At 38.0% G+C, this 15880-nt stretch overlaps 1 protein-coding gene across 1 annotated transcript in view; it reads right to left on the bottom strand.

The window, feature by feature from the left end:
• The window catches only part of PUS10 (pseudouridine synthase 10), a gene marked incomplete at both ends in the record, with an annotated part of 63747 nt that extends 49710 nt beyond the window's left edge, over window positions 1–14037 (bottom strand). The window contains 3 exons of the mRNA XM_084234343.1: window positions 9465–9551; window positions 10235–10489; window positions 13912–14037. Of these exons, the coding sequence (XP_084090469.1) occupies window positions 9465–9551; window positions 10235–10489; window positions 13912–14037 (468 nt within the window). The remainder of the gene's footprint in view (window positions 1–9464; window positions 9552–10234; window positions 10490–13911) is intronic.
• Between the last annotated feature and the right edge of the window lie 1843 nt (window positions 14038–15880).

Here is a 15880-nt window from a genome sequence, read left to right as displayed (position 1 = left end):
TGTATCTCCCTGGCCTGGGATCAAAGTAGTGCCGCAGTGGCTGCAGATAGCTTCATAGGTTGCATCTTAACCCCCTGCACCACCAGGGAGGCCCTTATTGTGAAAGATTTTAAGTGTTGCAGCCTCTATATACAAAACACAGCAAGGTTACTTAGCCACCCCCAATCTCCCTTCCCCAACCCATCAATGAAGATTTTCTTGAAAGACCCTTAAGGGGCAAATATAGTGATCTCCATATTTTTGTATGTTTTTCAGTGTCTTTTTTTTTTTAAGATTTATTTCTTTATTTATACAAGCACTGGGTACAGTCAGAAGTGCAGAAGGGTGAGAGAATTCACCAGAGCCAAAGTGGGAAGCAGAACAGTCAGACGGACAAAGTACACTGCTGAGGGGAGCAGCAGGCATGGCAGGAGAGGTCTGCGCACCATGTGGGACTCTCGCCCAGCGGCTGGGATCAAACCGGTGCTGCAAAGGCTGTGGGCAGCTTTGCAACCCAGCGTTCAACCGCTGCGCCACTGGGGAGGCCCTGTTTTTCAGTGTCTTATTCAGCAATCTTGTAAAAAATATGCTTTGCATGGGTAAGTGGACCATATAGGGATTATTGAAGTAAGTTCTAACCAACTAAACCTAAACAAAAATTGTCCTACACAAAGGACACAGAAACATCAATTCCAAAGAACACCTGCACCCCTATGTTTATAGCAGCACTGTTTACAATAGCTAAGCTTTGGAAACAGCCCAAATGCCCAAAAATAGACGACTGGATCAAGAAGATGTGGTACATATACACCATGGAATATTACTCAGCATTCAAAAAAGATAAACACATGCAATTTGCAGCAACATGGATGGCGCTGGAAGGGATCATGCTCAGTGAAATAAGCCAGAAAGAAAAAGAAAAATACTGGTCCCACTCATAGCAGGAATCTAGAAAACTTAAATAAGGGACCAGGAAAATGAATAACTATAAGAAAGTGAAAATCAAAATCAACAAAAAACTATGAACCAGAGACACTTTTTGGGGGGTGGGGGGCGGGAGGGGAGGGATTGGGGTCAAAATGGGGGGTTGCAATTGTATGGGGAATATAAAAATAAAATTTATTAAAAAAAACAACAAAAATAAATAAATAAATAAAGTATATCTATGGGGAAAAAAAAAGAAATAAAATATCAAAATCAACAAACAACTATGAACCAGAGATACTCTATGGGGGGGTGGGGGCAGGGAAAGGAGAGATTGGGATCAAAATAAGGGGGTTGTAATTGTATGGGGAATATAAAAATAAAATTTAAATAAAAAAAAAATTGGGCTACAAATTCTGAGAACTCCTTAGTAAGTGCTAAAAAGTTTGTCAATTAAAGTGAACCTGGAGTTGGCCTTAAATGATGGGTGAGAAAGAACAAAAACTGCTTTAGGTAAGGTACCTGCCATGCAAATTAAAAATTGACAAGTCATGGAAGATAGACTGCAGAAAATATGCATGCTAAATCAGTCAAACTAATGAATGAAGACAGTCATCTCAGGCCTACACACAATATGAACTAAAGGTGTAGCCCTCTTTACTTGAAATGAAAGCAATTTCATCAGATTGGTCTATCAGCTAAACCCAATTAGAAAAAACAGAAAAAGTAAGCATATCATCGGTTATAAAAGGGGAAAACTACTGGCATATCCAGTTAAGAAAGATTCCAGATAAATAGCTAGAAGTTTAAGAGGTCCCTATAAATACATGCAAACTTTTGAATATGTGTATTTTTAGGAGAAGAAATTCACTGCTTTCTTGACATTGTTTTTTTTTCAGATTATTAATGAGATTGATGATCCCAAATTGGTTAAGAATCTATAGATTTAAAAAAAAAATCCAGTCTTTTGATTACCACTTTGTCAGAATTTAAGAATAGACAATTTTTGTAAATATATTCTATGACAGAAATGTTTCTGCTTTTATTTTTGGCTACTTTCCTAGAGCTATGTAGAACTAGTGCAAAACATAGATATTACAACATATAACAAAGAAAAGGGGGGGAAGGTTTGATTTAATAAACAAAACTCCAATCATATCAAGTTGCATATCAAAAAAGTAAAGTTTCTGGGCCTCCCTGGTGGCTCAAGGGACTGGGCAGAGCACTATGGGGCTGTCCGCAGCTTCTGCAGCACGAATTCGATCCCCCAGCCATCCAGGGAGCTGCCCAATGGTGCAGCAGACCTCTCCTGTCTTGCCAGCTGCTCCCCTCAGCAGTGTATTTCAGTCTGCCTGTTCTGCTCCCCACTCTGTCTCTGGTGAATTCTCTTACCACCCCTGCACCTCTGGCCTGTACCCCAGTTCTTGTATGCATAAATAAATAAATCTTTTTTTTTTAAAGTAAAGTTTCACAAAACCAAAGTAACATTTAAGAGGCAACATATCCATTTAAAGCCAATAGAGTAAACAAACTTTCCCAAACATTACCCTTGAGGAGGGGCCGATAAGCCAAACTAATGGTATAACACTGCCCTCTACTGGAATCTACTAGTAAAGATAAACCTTAAAGAACAGGATTTTGAAGTGTTTACTTTTTAAATTTTGTTTAAAGATTTATTTATTTATGCATACAAGAAGTGGGGAGTAGGCCATAAGTGCAGGGGGTGAGAGGATTCACCAGAGACAGAGTGGGGAGCAGAACTATCAGATCTGCTGAAATACAATGCTGAGGACAAGACAGGAGAGGTCCACTGCATCATGTGGGTTAGCTCCCTGGCTGGGGATTGAACTCATGCTACAATGGCTGCTGATAGCTCCATAGTGCTGCGACTTAATCCCTTGCACCACCTGGGAGGCCCTGAAGTGTTTACTTTTAAAAGGACTTAAAGGGATACTCTTTTCCCATAAATGCAAATTTAGTCTAATATCTCTGCCAAGTTTTGCCCAGTCTCAGCTTACATTCTGGTAATAGAAAACTCATCATCCCTAAAAAGTCTTTCTTGTTATAGATAACCCCTTATATCTGAAAATTATTTCTCTCTCTTTTTAAAGATTTATTTATTTATGCATAGAAGAACTGGGGTGTAGGACAGAGGTATGGGGGGAGGGAGACGGTGAGAGGATTCACCAGAGAGTGGGGAGCAGAATAAGCAGGTATACTGAAATACACTGCTGAGGGGAACAGTGGGCAACACAGGCGATATCTGCTTCACCAAATGAGTTGGCTTCCTGTGGGATCAAACTTGTGCTTCGGTGGCTGGCAACAGCTTGATAGTGCTCTTTAACCCCTGCACCACCCAGGAAGCCCTATTTCTCTCTTGATTCTATCTCTGTAGCAGAAAACTCCTGTTCATAAGGATGTCCTGAAAATATGTAAGGAGAGCAAATTCATCCCACTGAATCATCTATTCTCCAAATAAAATCACTCAAGTCTCTGCAGTGGTGCTCCTATGAATGGTTTTGGATGTCTCCACCACTCTGAAAGCACATCTCTAAATGTATATTTATTTTCTAATGTTATAACAAATTGCTGCAAGCTTATTGGTTTAAAATAAGATAAAGATAAAGGAGGCCTACCTGGTGGCCTATGGGTTAAGTCTCAGCACTATCACTGCTTCCGCCTGAATTCGATCCTGGCCAGGGAGCTAACTCATATGGCGCAGCAGACCTCTCTCCTGTCTCACCCGCTGCTCCCCAGAGCAGTGTATTTCAGTGCATCTGCCTGCTCTGCCCCCAGTCTGTCTCCTCTGGCCTGTATCCCAGTTCTTCTATGCAAAAATAAATAAATAAAGTCTTTAAAAATGAAAAAAAAAAGAAATTTATTATCTTACAATTATTTAGGCATAGTTCTCACTGAGCCAAAATTTAAGTTGTCAGCAGGGAAGCACTAGGCTATGAGAACCTATTGTGTTGCCCTTTCAATCTTCTAGAGGTCAGCCATATATTCTTTGTCTTCCTTCTCCTCTCTTCAAAGTAGACAACACGGCATCTCCACGACATATTCCCATAATCACATCTCCCTCTGACCTTGAATTCAGTGGGGAAAGATATTTTTAAGAACTCAAGTGATTAGGTTGAGTTCATCCAGATAATTCAGTATAATCTCCATCTCAAAGTCTTTAATCATTATTAATTATATCTACTAAATCCCCCTTTTTCACAGAAGGTAACATATTCACAAGTTTTGGAGGATTACGAATCAGATTACCATAAAATGCCTTCCCATTTGTCCTTCCTTCTATAATAGAATGCGCCATCTGAAATGTCACTCACTGAATGACCAGTACTGAGTAAAACAGGACTGATCACCTTCATTTCCAGATACTATACTTCTAATGTCTGCATTAAACCTAAAGAGGTTATATCAAACCTCTAATTCTTACTGGGCTATTAACTAAAACCCTTAAGTTTGTCTAAACACAGTTTTTAAGTCACTACTGCCTCATCCTTTACTTGATAGCTGGTTTTCTATATCTAAGTACTTACCTTTATTCCTGTTATGTTTCATCTTGTTAGATTCCTTATTCTCGAGATTGTTTTGGATCTCAATTATAACTCTCAGCCTATCTGCTTATGCTCTCAACTCTGTCACACTCACCTATATTGAGTGTTCCCATTATATTATCACTGATAGAAAATATGAACAGAGTAAGGCATGAAGAGTCCTGCAGTAGATCAGAAATCTCCCCAAAGTTCAGTGATTCTTGAATTTCAATGTGTAGGGAGACATTAAGCATATCTCATCCCATCTCTAGAGATTCTGATTCAAGAAGTCCAAGAAAAGGGCCTTCCCCCAAGTAAGTTTCAAGTGATTAATCTGCAGAGCACATGTGGAAAAACACTGTTCAGTTTGATATCAGGTATCAATCAGGCTCCTTTTTGGTATGGCCAATCAGGGACAAGCCATCCAATTTTCTTCACACTCTTCTCATGTGTTTTTTTTAAAGATTTATTCATGCATACAGAACTGGGGTACAGGCCAGATGCGCGGGAGGGTGAGAGGATTCACCAGAGACAGAGCCAGGAACAGAACAGGCAGATGGACCAAAAACACTGCTTAGGGGAGCAGCGGGCGAGACCGGAGGTCTGCCACGCCATGTGGGATTCTTGCCTGCCGGCCGGGCTACAACCAACCACTGCACAGGCCATGGACAGCTTCACAGCGCTGTGCTCAACTCGCTGTGCCAGGGCGGAGGCCCTCTTCTCATGTTTTCCTGCCACTTTCAGGAAGTTATCATGAGAAGAAACCTGGTCAAAATATTAGTCACAATAGGGTCTCCCCTGTTGGCGCAGGCGGTTGTTGTATAAATAAATAAATAAATCTAAAAAAAATATTAGTCACAATAACCATACTCTATTTCCCTGCAATACCAGTCCTGCTAGCCTAGAAAAGGAAGAAATGATGCATGTTTTGTTCTTAGGAAACGTGTTCATTGTGTGAACAACAACATCTTTTTTATCTTCAGTGCCCACATTTTACTTCCCTAGTTCCCCATCTAGAATTGTGCCAGAGTTTTAGGGTCAAGTTCACCAGCTGAACTTTAACAAAACTAATTTTCTTCACTTTGGAAATTGGAACCACCCTTATTTAATCTCAAATCATTCAGAAAATCTACTGTCTTTTAAAAGTAAAGATCGCAGACAACTGTAACTCCTTTCTGAATCTATCATGGAATGTATTTCATGCAGATCCAAACCCTGTACACCTTAGAGACGCCCCATCATGAGGTGCTTTATTCTCCATTACTACTACCCAGTATACCCTTTTCAGTTTGAAGGTCACTTTCCTTGACATAAAGGACAGAAGCAATTTTTTCAGAATTCAGCTTTCTCTATATCATTTAACAGCAGTATATTTTAAATTCCATATAGCAGATTTAGCTCCTTTATCATCTTTTTTTTTTTTTTGCTCTAAATATAACTTTAAGTACCCCAATTCTTCCTTAGAAATTCTTGCAAGTCTGGTGCAGCAGACCTCTCCTGACTTGCCCGCAGCTCCCCAGCAGTGTACTTTCGTCAATCTGCCTGTTCTGTTCCCCACTCTGTCTCTAGTGAATCCTCTCACCTACCCCCGCATCACCTCTGGCCTTTACCCCAGCTCTTGCATGCATAAATAAATCTTACAAAAAAAAAAAAAAAGAAATTCTTGCAAGTCTGTACTCATTAGAAATTTTATTTTCTAATTGTTATCCTTACAAATGCAAGCTTGCTTTTTATATTTGCACTAATCTAACTTTACCTTTCATATAATTTTTTTTAAGATTTATTTATTTATTTATACAAGCCCTGGGTACAGTGAGGTGCGCGGGAGGGTGAGAGAATTCACCAGAGCCAGAGCGGAGAGCAGAACAGGCAGAAGGATCGAAATACACTGCTGAGGGGAGCAGCGGGCGGCAGGAGAGGTCTGTGCGCCATGTCGGACCCTCTCCAGCGGCTGGGGATGGAACCGGCAGTGCAGAGGCTGCGGGCAGCTTCGCAGCCCAGCGCTCAACCACTGCGCCACCAGGGGAGGCCCTCATATGTTTTTTTTTTGAAACTGAGCTTCAACTAGCAAAAAAAACAAAATTGATAACGGTTGGAGTTGAGTGAAATGCATAGAGCTTCACTGGGCAAGTCTTACCACTGTCTATAAAATACTATTTACTACAAAATAAAAAGTCAAGTAAATATATGCAGATATTAACATTTATATAAATATGGAGAAAGACAGCATTCCAATATCATATTCATTAGAATATATTCTTTTCAGACTTTCTTTTATTGGTCGGGATGATTTGATTTGAATTAAAATCTAAATTACACATTCTCTGAGCCTCCCAGTCCTTTTATCTTCCAGCCCAGATTCCAAAAGTTACCTATTTTTCATTTAGGACTAACTTCAAAAAGATTTTCAAATTGTCAATTGTTCTCCCATTATCTGATGGGACATTATGCTTCAAAGTGTGGTCCTTACACCAGCAGCACTAACATCACCAATGCAAATTCATGGATCTCACCCACCTACTGTATCAGAATCTCTGTGGATGGGGCCTGGGAAATTCTCCAAGTAAGTCCTATGCATATTTAAGAATAACTATTAAGAAATTGTTCCACTCCAAAAAGTTTTAATTATGTAACAAATAAGTTAATGAGCTTGAAAGGCAATTTATATTATCTGGCCTAAATAACATATCTCAACTACAAAGAAGTCATAAAAGACGGCAATAAAATAAAAACTCACAATGAAACAAAATCACAAAGTGACCCATATATAATTGCTAAAAAATCTGCATTGTGAAAATATACACTGCATATAAACTACAAACCTCTTGAGTAATTATTAGCCTTAAAAGAATTAGTAAAAGCATATTACTCATTAATAATAAGGAAAACAGGGCCTCCTCTGGTGGTGCAGTGGTTGAGCACTGGGCTGCGAAGCTGCCAGCAGCCTCTGCAGTGCCAGTTCGATCCCCGGCCACCAGCGAGGGTCCCACATGGTACGCAGACCTCTCCTGCCACGCCCACTGCTCCCCTCAGCAGTGTATTTTGTCGGTCTGCCTGTTCTGTTCCCCACTCTGGCTCTGGTGAATTCTCTCACCCTCCTGTGCTTCTGACTGTACCCAGTGCTTGTATAAATAAATCTTTAATAAAAAATAATAATAATAAGGAAGGGCCTCCCCGGTGGCGCAGCGGTAGAGCGCTGGGTTGCGAAGCTGCCCGCGGACTCTGCCGCGCCGGTTCAATCCCCGGCTGCTCCCCAGCCACCGGAGGAGGGTCCCACATGGCGCGCAGACCTCTCCTGCCGCCCGCTGCTCCCCTCAGCAGTGTACTTCGGTCCTTCTGCCTGCTCTGCTCCCCGCTCTGGCTCTGGTGAATTCTCTCACCCTCCCGCGCTTCTGACTGTACCCAGTGCATGTATAAACAAAACAAACAAATAAATAAATAAATAATAAAAAAAAAATGCCTCTAAAAAAAAAAAAATAATAATAATAATAAGGAAAACAATGAGTCACCTGACACACTACACTGTGGAAATGTATTAATTCCCTAATAATTGGCATAGTAGCATATTTCTTCTAGAAAGTCTAGGAGTAAAAATCAATTATAGGGCCTCCCTGGTGGAGCAAGGGGTTAAGCACCACACTGTGAAGCAATCACAGCCCTGCAGCACAAGTTCAATCCCCGGCCCCATAGGCTGTGTCCTAACCCCTTGTGCCACCAGGGAGGCCCTGAACATACTTACTCCTATTTTTGCTACTCAAACACTGCAACTTTTGTGAGTCACTTAGCTTTTGCAAGTTTCTCTCTACTAAAATTGGATAACCTATTCGTGAGAAGTGCTTGAATGATTAATTAGAAAATGACTTGAAGTATTTATGAATATATACTCAGTATATCATTATTAACCCCTTTATTCTTTCAATCACTCATTTTGTCATCACCAGACATACTACTTAAAATCATTCTATTCTTTTTTACTTCCTAGCTCTTTTCTACCACTTTATCCAGCTCAATCTTTCTTAAACTGACTTTAAGCTTTTTGGGGCTAACAAACATCTCACCCAAAGAAAGTGATGGTACCAAATGTAATATTCTGGTGATAATTTGGGATTCTTGGGGAACAGACACCTTAAATATATAAATGGATATGTTTAGCACTCATAACTATAATTTGAGATTACATAGGTCATTATTCCTATACTTCATGTAACAATATTAACAAAAACAGTATGTTTTCACGTCAGTTTTCACACACAAGAATTTTACAGTAATGACTATTATTTTTTTTCACTTAAGAAAGAAGTTAAAATAAACATGAGAGATTATACTCTTTTTCTACTGACTAGAAATGCCACCTTTTTATATTTTACTCCAGCATATAAGGTTCATCATAGTTTAAATGATACTATCCTAGGGCCTCCCCAGTGGCACAGCGGTTGAGCACTGGGTTGTGAAGCTGCCCACAGCCTCTGCAGCGCCGGTTCGATCCCCAGCTGCTCCCCGGCCACCGGAGGAGGGTCCCACATGGCGCGCAGACCTCTCCTGCCGCCCACTGCTCCCCTCAGCAGTGTACTTCGGCCCTGCCTGCTCTGCTACCCCCTCTGGCTCTGGTGAATTCTCTCACCCTCTCGCGCTTCTGACTGTACCCAGTGCTTGTAAAAATAAATAAATAAATAAATAAATAAATCTTAAAAAAAAATACTATCCTATGACCATAGGATCTATTTCTCTGATGAACATGTCTTCCACAGAGCTAATGCCAAACCAAAGCCTGCAACTGAACATGAACCTTCTGAAAGATGGCAGTCCTGTGATGAATAAATTAACTTGAGCCAGTATTTTCTATTTTCATCCATTCACTCAACATTATTAAGCAGCTGTAAGTTGTTTTCAATCATTAAGTATATAAAATGTAATGAAGTACAAAATGTAATGAAGTAAGGAATATTTCTACAGCTCCATTTTTTTGAGAAATTCCTGTATACATTTCACATACAGTTTTATATGTATAAATGATCTTACCTCTCTTACAGATAGCTGTGGTGGAAAGGAGACTGAAAATACCAAGTTGGTGAATTCAAACCCAGAAGCCTCAACCTTTTGACACACCTAAAAAAGTATTACAATTACATAAATTCCCAAAAATTTTATAATCTTCATAACATGAATTTTGGATCTAGGAGATGATACTGCAACACTCTTAGACTTTCATCTTTGAGTAGAGAATTCTCAAAAACATCCTGATCAAACATTTGCTACCCATGACCCTGAAGACCAATAACACAAAAGTCACACCATACAGGGCTTACTTGCAGAACTATCTGTCAAATGTCAAAATTGTTTTCTAGCTTACTTTATAATTTTAAACAGATTTTAAACAAAATAAAGCCAAAATTGACACTCTTGACAGCTGGAATCAAAAGGCAATCCCACATTCAATCATGTACCTTCCATAAGGCTATCATACTTGTCTTTTTGAGACACCAACAGGTATGAGTGAGAGGGAGCTTTTCTCGATCTCCTTAGTTATGTGAAACAGCAAGGGAAAAATGTCATTAGTTTTCAACTAAATAGCTCTCATCACCAAAATTCATGGATACATATTTTATTGTCAGATATCATGTTGTTAAAAGGCAATTTCAGAATAGTAGGCTTTTGTTTTAAAAAATAAGAAAATTTTAATGATCCATTGGTGTGAAACAAATTTAAATGAGTGGCTTTCTTACTTTACATTCAAGAATTCTAGGCCTTAAGATTGAAAATTACACAATTAGAAAAAATAGATTATTTACCTTTTTAATGAACTCTTTTTCACAGAATTCTTGAAGAATTCCTAGGCATATATTGCATACATTTAAATTTGAGTTCTTGGGACCAAAGCTTCCATCTTCAATAACAGAGATCCTCCCCTCTCCATTTTGACTCAGATTACCAATCCCATCTTCTATTGCTTGTAGTCGAATTTTCTTTGGAGGTGGATTTGGAACTTCCAAAATTAATTCCTCTTTTTTAGTTTCCAGAAAGTTCTGCAGTTGACTGAGCAACTCCTGGAAAGTTTAAAAAAAGTAATAACCCTTTGACAATGCCCTTAGGGGTAAAGTGAATTGTGAAAGTTATGACATCACAGATTTACAAAATGTTGATTTATATCAATTTTGAGGCAATCAACTAATTTTATTAGCCAGCACTGGCTTTCTGGAGAACTTAAAAGAGAATTAGCTACTTCCTATAACAAGTATGAATATTTTTTCAAAAGAGTTTCATATATCAGTAAAGTTTAAATCCTAAATCTGAGACAGAAGGGTTCCATTAACAAACTTGTTAATTTGTAGTTCTATTGTGAGGCTGATTCATTTGCTAGTTTCAGTTAAAAAGATAAATCCTAAATATTAACAAATAGAAATACAAACTGAATTTCCATCCTTGCTAGGCTCTCACAATCACTAAAATCTTGTATGAATAATATTTACTTAATATGAAATCTGAAAAATTAGACTCTAAGTAAAAATAATTTCAAGACAATTTACTAAGCACAAGTAAACAGGTGCTGGCAGTACTGAAATTTGGCACCATGATTACACATCATTTATATGCAGTAATTGAAATAAGCCCTCTACTACCTTCTGGTTTGCCTAATTTCTTTCACTCTTTGTATTAAAATGTAAAATGTGTTGGGCCTCCCTGGTGGCACAGAGGTTAAAGACAGCTATGGGCAACCACTGCAGCATGAGCTCAACTTACATCCCTGGCAGGCCAGGGAGCTTCCCACAGATGCAACAGACCTCTCCTGCCTCACCCACTGTTCCCCTCAGCAGTATTTCAGTAGATCTGCCTGTTCTGCTCCCCACTCTCTCTGGTGAATCCTCTCACCCCGCCCCCACCCCTCTGGCCTATACCCCAGTGCTTGTATGCATGAATAAATAAATCTTTAAAAAATATTAATAAAATACAAAATATGTCATTTTTATGAAACCATAGTCTCATATTTCAGACATTCCAATATTCTAAAATGCCCAGAGAATTTTTCCTCTGTTTTGTTTAGAATAGACAGATTTTTGTACTCAGTCACTGAATAAATACTCTTTTGAAATTCACTCAGATTACAATTTACTGACTCAACGGGAAAAAATTTTTTCATTCAAATAAATTTAATTCATTTTATTAAGAAATTAAATCTATTTTATCTCTACCAAAAATATATATATAATATATTCAAACAGATATATTATGACCCACACAAAGATGTTTATTATTTATTATCTAAGATATATAACATCAGTATAACATAATACATATATAGTATATGTGTACATATATAGCTATGTGTACATATATAGTTATATGAATAGAACAGATCAAAATTATATTTACCAAAAAATTTTCACCAAATATTGTGTTTATTTACATAAAATGATACAAACAAAAGGTAGTAACACTCAGTCTCCTTATATAATATGTATTTTAAATCTTACAGTAATATCTTAGAATAAAATATTATAATGTGTGGAATAAATGTGTAAGGAGAGCTACACAAAATCAATCTTATTTTATAGTTGTAGTGTATATAAATAAATATACACATATTAATCATCATAGCATATATATCATTTCCAGTTTTCAAAGTATTTTCACATACTTTATTAGGTATTGTCCCTTAAAATTCTGTGAGATGGATGTTATCATTTCCATATATAGAAGAGAAAACTGAAGCTGGGAAGCTGTGGAACTGGAATTCAAATCCATGTCTTCTAGCTCCAAATTCTAGGCTTTGGATTCAGACAGTTCATATCCTAGCTTGCTCACTTAACAGCTGTGTAACTTTGGGCAGAAACTGTGCCTCAGTTTCTTCATCTGAAAATAGAGACAATCATAGTATGTACTTACCTAATAGATTATTATAGAATTAGATGAGAACGTGACATATAATAATGTTAAATGAATACTGGGTATAATAATTATTTCCAAAATAATAGAAACAATACATAGGGGAAAAGAAGCTATTGCTAACTCCTGAGCAATTTTTAAAAATTATAAGGGCCTCCCCAGTGGCGCAGCGGGTTGAGCGCATTGCTGTGAAGCTGTCCTCAGCCTCTGCGGCACCAGTTCGATTCCCGGCCGGCCAGGGAGATTCCCACATGGCATGGCAGACCTCTCCTGTCATGCCCGCTGCTCCCCTCAGCAGTGTATTTCTGTCGTTCTGCTCTGTCTCTGGTGGATTCTTTTTTTTTTTTAAAGATTTATTTATTTATTTATACAAGCACTGGGTACAGTCAGAAGCACGGGAGGGTGAGAGAATTCACCAGAGCCAGAGCAGGGAACAGAACAGGCAGAGTGATGAAATACAATGCTGAGGGGAGCAGCCATGTGAGACCCTAGGCGGTGGCCTGGGATCAAACCAGCACTGCAGAGGCTACAGGCAGCTTTGCAGCCCAGCATTCAACCGCTGCGCCATCTGGTGGATTCTTTCACCTTCCCGTGCCTTTGGCCTGTACCCCGTGCTTGTATAAATAAACAAATCTTTAAAATAAATAAAAATAAAAATTGTAAGAAACTGATTGTGTGTATGTGTGTCTGTGTACATACTGTTTACAAATGTTAATGTAGTCGATAGGTTCTTAGAAACTGTAAGTGAAGCAACCTAAAATGCAAGCAGGTCCTCAAATAAGGTGATTTCATCCAAGTACGACAGAATTGTTTTTTCTCATCAATATTATAACAAAACAACATTGAAAGAAACTAGTCAAAGACCTAATGTAATTATATGCCTCTGACAAAAACATCACTATTAGAAGCAAATGTATTTCACCAATATATGTTACATATCTTATGGGCAAGTATTTTATTAAATGTCAAAGCTTTCTGTATATTATCATAAATGACAAAGATCTCCACATAGTAAAGATGATGAAGATAAGTACTCACTTCTAGAGGGTTCCAAATACCTATTTGTATACACAAATGAAAAAAAAAAAAAAAAGAGAAAACAGGAAGAGGAAAAAAGCCGGGTCTCCCTGGTGGCCTAGGGGTTAAGTCTCAGTGCTTTCACCACTATGGCCTGAGTTCAATCCCTGGCCAGGGAGCTGACCCACATATGGTACAGCAGACCTCTTCTGACTTGCCTGCTGCTCCTCTTTGCAATGAATTTCAGTAAATCCTCCTCTTTTACTCCCCACTTTGTCTCTGGTGAATATTCTCACATCTGGCCTATATCCCAGTTCTACACATAAATAAATAAATCTTTTAAAAAGGGGGGGGAAGGCAACCAAACCCACAGTGTCCCCACTTAATAAAGGATCTCAGGACTATCACCTCTGCTCCTTTATAACTTACTGTATACATTAACATTATCAGTAATTTTTATTGTAGTTTTAAAAACTTTAAAGTAATATTATGATAGATACATGCCCTCAAATAAACAGCTATTCATGTAAAAATAGAAAATCTTCTTAACTTAAAAAAATGAAGATACCTTGTATGAAAGTTTGTAAGGTGCATGAAAATCCACACCACAGAATCTGAAGATACATCTTGGGCAGGTACCACTATTGAGCAACAACTGGGCGACATGCTTGTTTTCCTCAGTCAGTGGAAACATACTGAATTACACCTAGAAAAAAAGAAAAAAATGAAAAGCTAATGAGCATCTTTTGTGTTTCAAAAACTTTCACAGACTTTAGGGGCTAAAAACTAGCTTTTGTTTGGAAAACATTTTTTTGTACTATTCAGTAGAGTCCCTTTCATTAAATGCACATTGAAACATAAATTTGAAGGAAATTTATAGGATTGAATCAGATGAAAGTCTTTGTCAAAAAATGCAGTTTAGCATTCTGCATTGTGATTAAATACCTAAAAATAACCACAACATCTAAAAATAAAAGTAATGGAAAATAGTCTCAGAGGAAAGTAATGCACAAGACAAATTTCACTTTTTATTTTATACCATTCAGTATTAGTACATACTCAGATCACAGAGTAGCACAGTCAATAAATTTTTCCTTTTTGCAATTAAAAATGAGTTAGCTAGAAAAAAGGTAGATTGATCCATATTATATAATACTTGACTAACCTTAATGATAGTTAAGCAGTCAAGTATTTAACAAAAATTGATCATTATCCAAAAACATCATTTTTATTTTGATGAAATAATAAAATGACAACCAATTACTAACAAAATGAGAATAAAAACCTGTACATTTAATACACAAGCAAAACCACCAACAAAATCAAACACAAAATACTTTATAGAGTGATTACTTATTGAAAGTAAGTTGCTACCTTCTAAGACTGAATAGGCTCACTTAAAAAAAATACTAAAGAAAGAAGGAAAATCCAATATAAGTTTCTTGTTGCCAGGAAAGAAAATACTAATCATCTAGTTTAGCAAAAATAGAGCTTCTGATTAATGAATCAGTTCACATTACTTTAAAGTGAAGAACCAGTGATATTTTATAAAATAATGATTGTATGGCAATGTTGCAGTATTAAGTGTGGTTATGTAGCTAAAAGACAGTGAGTGGCACATTTTAATGTGTGCAGTTTCATAAGTCAAATGAATGTGTTTAAAATTTGGGGGCCACCTTGGTGGTGCAAGGGATTAAGACACAGTACTATAAAGCTATCCGCAGCCACTGCAGCACAAGTTTGATCCCCAGCCAGGGAGCTATCTACATGGCACAGCAGTCCTCTCTTGTCTAGCCTGCTGCTCCCCTCAGCAGTTATTTCAGTACATCTGCCTCTTCTGTTCCCCATTCTGTCTCTGGTGAATCCTCTCACCCCCTGCACCTATGGCCTGTACCCCAGTGCTTGTATGCATAAATAAATATATCTTTTTTAAAAATTAGGGTATTTTTAAGAGATTACACAGAATATGTGGAGGACACCCTCTAAATAATGAAGCTCTGTGTCATCATTATCTCTAACTGATCTATATCCCTGCCCCCAAATTCATTTAATCTGCTAGTTAGGCACTAAATAGGGTTGGAATTCTGTGAGGGGCTAATTATCAGCAGTTCAAGTGTATCCCTGACAGCATTACCTTCATAATGAAACGGCTTCTGTTTCACCCTTTATTTATTTTATTTTTTAAAGATTTATTTATTTATGCATACAAGAACTGGGGTACAGGCCAGAGGTGTGGGGGAACAAAATAGGCAGGTTGACTGAAAATACACTGCTGAGGGGAGCAGCAGGAGAGACAGGAGAGGTCTGCTGCGCATGTGGGTAGCTCCCTGGCCAGGGATCAAACTTCTGCTGCAGTGGCTGTGGATAACTTCATAGGTCGTGTCTTAACCCCTTGTGCCACCAGGGAGGCCCTCACCCTTTATTTTAAATGGTCTTTTCTCCTTCTTTCCATTAGTTAAAGCCAATTTCATTTAATTCATAATTAATCTTTAACTCAGAGAGAATTCTTCCTCCCCAATAAACAAACTGGTAAGTGT

This window comes from Talpa europaea, assembly GCF_964194135.1.
Source record: "Talpa europaea genome assembly, chromosome: 6".
In the NCBI taxonomy this organism is placed as follows: Eukaryota; Metazoa; Chordata; class Mammalia; order Eulipotyphla; family Talpidae; genus Talpa; species Talpa europaea.
The sequence above is the reverse complement of the archived record's forward strand: the minus strand, read 5'-3'. Positions and strand labels throughout refer to the sequence as shown.